The 2,145-nt window shown below is 45.8% G+C and overlaps 2 protein-coding genes across 2 annotated transcripts; one reads left to right on the top strand and one right to left on the bottom strand.

Moving 5' to 3' along the window:
- Positions 1 to 959, top strand: C8R40DRAFT_821398 (uncharacterized protein). Its single transcript, XM_046236336.1, has 3 exons — positions 1 to 186; positions 244 to 335; positions 388 to 959. The coding sequence occupies exons 1-3, from the start codon at positions 155 to 157 to the stop codon at positions 801 to 803; spliced, it is 540 nt and encodes a 179-aa protein (XP_046079688.1). The 5' UTR covers positions 1 to 154; the 3' UTR covers positions 804 to 959.
- Positions 960 to 1,219: 260 nt separating this feature from the next.
- On the bottom strand, positions 1,220 to 2,145 carry C8R40DRAFT_1074732 (synaptobrevin-domain-containing protein; the record flags this gene model as incomplete). The annotated part of the gene is made up of 7 exons (XM_046226756.1): positions 1,220 to 1,300; positions 1,355 to 1,370; positions 1,442 to 1,449; positions 1,508 to 1,563; positions 1,677 to 1,867; positions 2,007 to 2,056; positions 2,116 to 2,145. 7 exons carry the CDS (start codon positions 2,143 to 2,145, stop codon positions 1,220 to 1,222), a joined length of 432 nt encoding a protein of 143 aa, XP_046079687.1.

The following is a 2,145-nucleotide window of genomic DNA, read 5'->3' as shown; positions in this document are numbered from 1 at the left end:
TCAACGATGTCAAGGATATCACTTGGCAAGGAATACTCGTGCGGGCCTTGTGGCACTGGTAAGCTATGAGAACAAGGTATTTGCTTCATCCATGGTTCTTCAAGTTATATTCTGATCCTGCGCAAAGGCCCCTCCACAGCTATGGAAACTAGAAATGGTCAAAGACATTGCTAGGTTAACTCTTCGGCGAGTTAAAAATTAGGCCCCTAAGCCGAGCTATGACTGACTCAATGCCTCTATCAGGCATACGTACATGCCTAAATCCCAGGTAGATTTTGCAGGCCCTAGTTACTTTGGAGGCAAAAGTGACGAATTAGTCCTCTGCGCTGGGAAAGGCAAGCCTAGAAATATTCACATACCTATAGCAGCTGACTTGATTTTCTTTAGCCGGGGACATACACATATGGGATCAGGAATCCGGGGCACTGCTTCACCATGTTCGAGCCCAAGATCTCGGTGGGGACCTGACTTGCATAGCCTGGAACCATGCCGAAGACAATCCTTTCATGTTCGCCACAGGAAGTCATGATGGCGCTCTACGAATATGGACAAAAATTGAGCGACAATTGCAAGCTCATTCTTCCCCGGCTGGGCCGGATGATCAGCTTCCTTTCTTCACTCGCAGCTCCTCGCCATCTGAGATGGAGGGCATGCAGCGCACAGAAAGCCCATTAACACAACAGGAGTTCGAGTCGTCTTTTGCGAACAGTATGGAGAGCTTGACATCGTCCTCTGGTAACAGGGAGAGGGTTGTGGCATTTGCTACAACACATGCAGCCTCAAACTCTGGAATGTTATCGTAACAAAGGGAAGGAAGGATATATTTCAGAATTATCACGATATTATGGTTTTAAAGATACGAACACGTAGGCGTCAATGACCAGAGAATGGAGAGAAATTATATGCCATCGTAAACGGATTCGTCAGTAGACTTCCATTTTGAACGACGGCCATTACCAGTTGTACCAAGCCAATACAAAGGTTACTTCGTCATAACGATACTCAAAAATCATTATAAGATCGTTTGGAATTTTTGTAATGCTACAAGAACTCAATACGATGCAAGGTCCACGAACAGATTACAGATAAGCGAACAAAGAAGGGGTAATAACATATGTGCAGTCCGGATAATAAAACATGGTCGGCGAAGGGTTGTCGCAGAGGGCAGAACATCAAAATTTCGAAAGGCGGCAATCCAATCGAACGGGATGAACTGTGATTATTTTCCTGTTGCCTTCACGATGGAAACCACGATGATAACAATGATCACAGCAATTGCAAGACCGATGATAATGCGCATCTACGACGTCAAGGTTCGTAAAAATTATACGGGAAGAGACCGATATAGACGCACCTTCATATCCTTCCACCTAGCGACATGAGAGAATGGATCATGAGTAAACCCGGGTGATTCTCAGCTGACACATAACAATTTACATACCACATATTCTAACAGGATGGTCAGTTCCGTAGAATGTGATAAGAAAGTGAAGAAAAGGCGGCATACCTTTCTGACTCTGTTTGCTCCACGACGGAATCCTTGTGCAGATACTGCAAGGTTGTCTAAAAATCATATCGTCAGTACGCCGACAATTCCTGAGAGCTGCGCGACCCGTTCTGGCCGTGAACGAAATGAATGTACACTACAGCGCAGTGGAGTAGGGGAACCAGCGCACCTGTCTTATCCTGTAGCGAGTCCAACCTTTCACCTCTCTCTGCCACCTTCGAGATATTGTCTCTCATAATTTCAACGGTATCGTCAATTTGAGCCTGAATAGCAGCTGTCTTCGCATTTCCGCCCTGACTAGGACCCGAGGGATTTGAGGAAGAGCCATTCCTAGGAAGATAAGGGTCGTAAGGTTCGGACCTAGAGGATTTTGAGATACAGGTCAATGCCAAAAAAAATGTTGTTATGCTGTTGACTGACATTATGAATGCGTTGAGGTCTGAGCTTCACAGACTTGAATAAGAAAGTGCCACAGGAGAACCGGAAGTAATGAACTCACCGTGTCAAACGAAGCAGGAGTTGTACAAAGGGTTGAACAAGGCGTGCTGTCTGTCTGCTGGTGGTTGTTGACGAAAGTTGACGTAGAGCCCCCAGGTTTTCCCACGTACAGGATCTACTTCGCAACAGCTCATTGTCAT

This window comes from Lentinula edodes (assembly GCF_021015755.1).
Source record: "Lentinula edodes strain Le(Bin) 0899 ss11 chromosome Unknown C8R40scaffold_67, whole genome shotgun sequence".
Classification (NCBI taxonomy): domain Eukaryota; kingdom Fungi; phylum Basidiomycota; class Agaricomycetes; order Agaricales; family Omphalotaceae; genus Lentinula; species Lentinula edodes.
The sequence above is the reverse complement of the archived record's forward strand: the minus strand, read 5'-3'. Positions and strand labels throughout refer to the sequence as shown.

Coding starts and splice junctions, on each gene's coding strand:
- C8R40DRAFT_821398 (XM_046236336.1), top strand. CDS start 155: ATGGTCAAAGACATTGCTAGGTTAACTCTTCG. Junction 187..243: donor ATTGCTAGGTTAACTCTTCG/GCGAGTTAAAAA, acceptor TGCCTCTATCAG/GCATACGTACATGCCTAAAT. Junction 336..387: donor AGTCCTCTGCGCTGGGAAAG/GCAAGCCTAGAA, acceptor GATTTTCTTTAG/CCGGGGACATACACATATGG.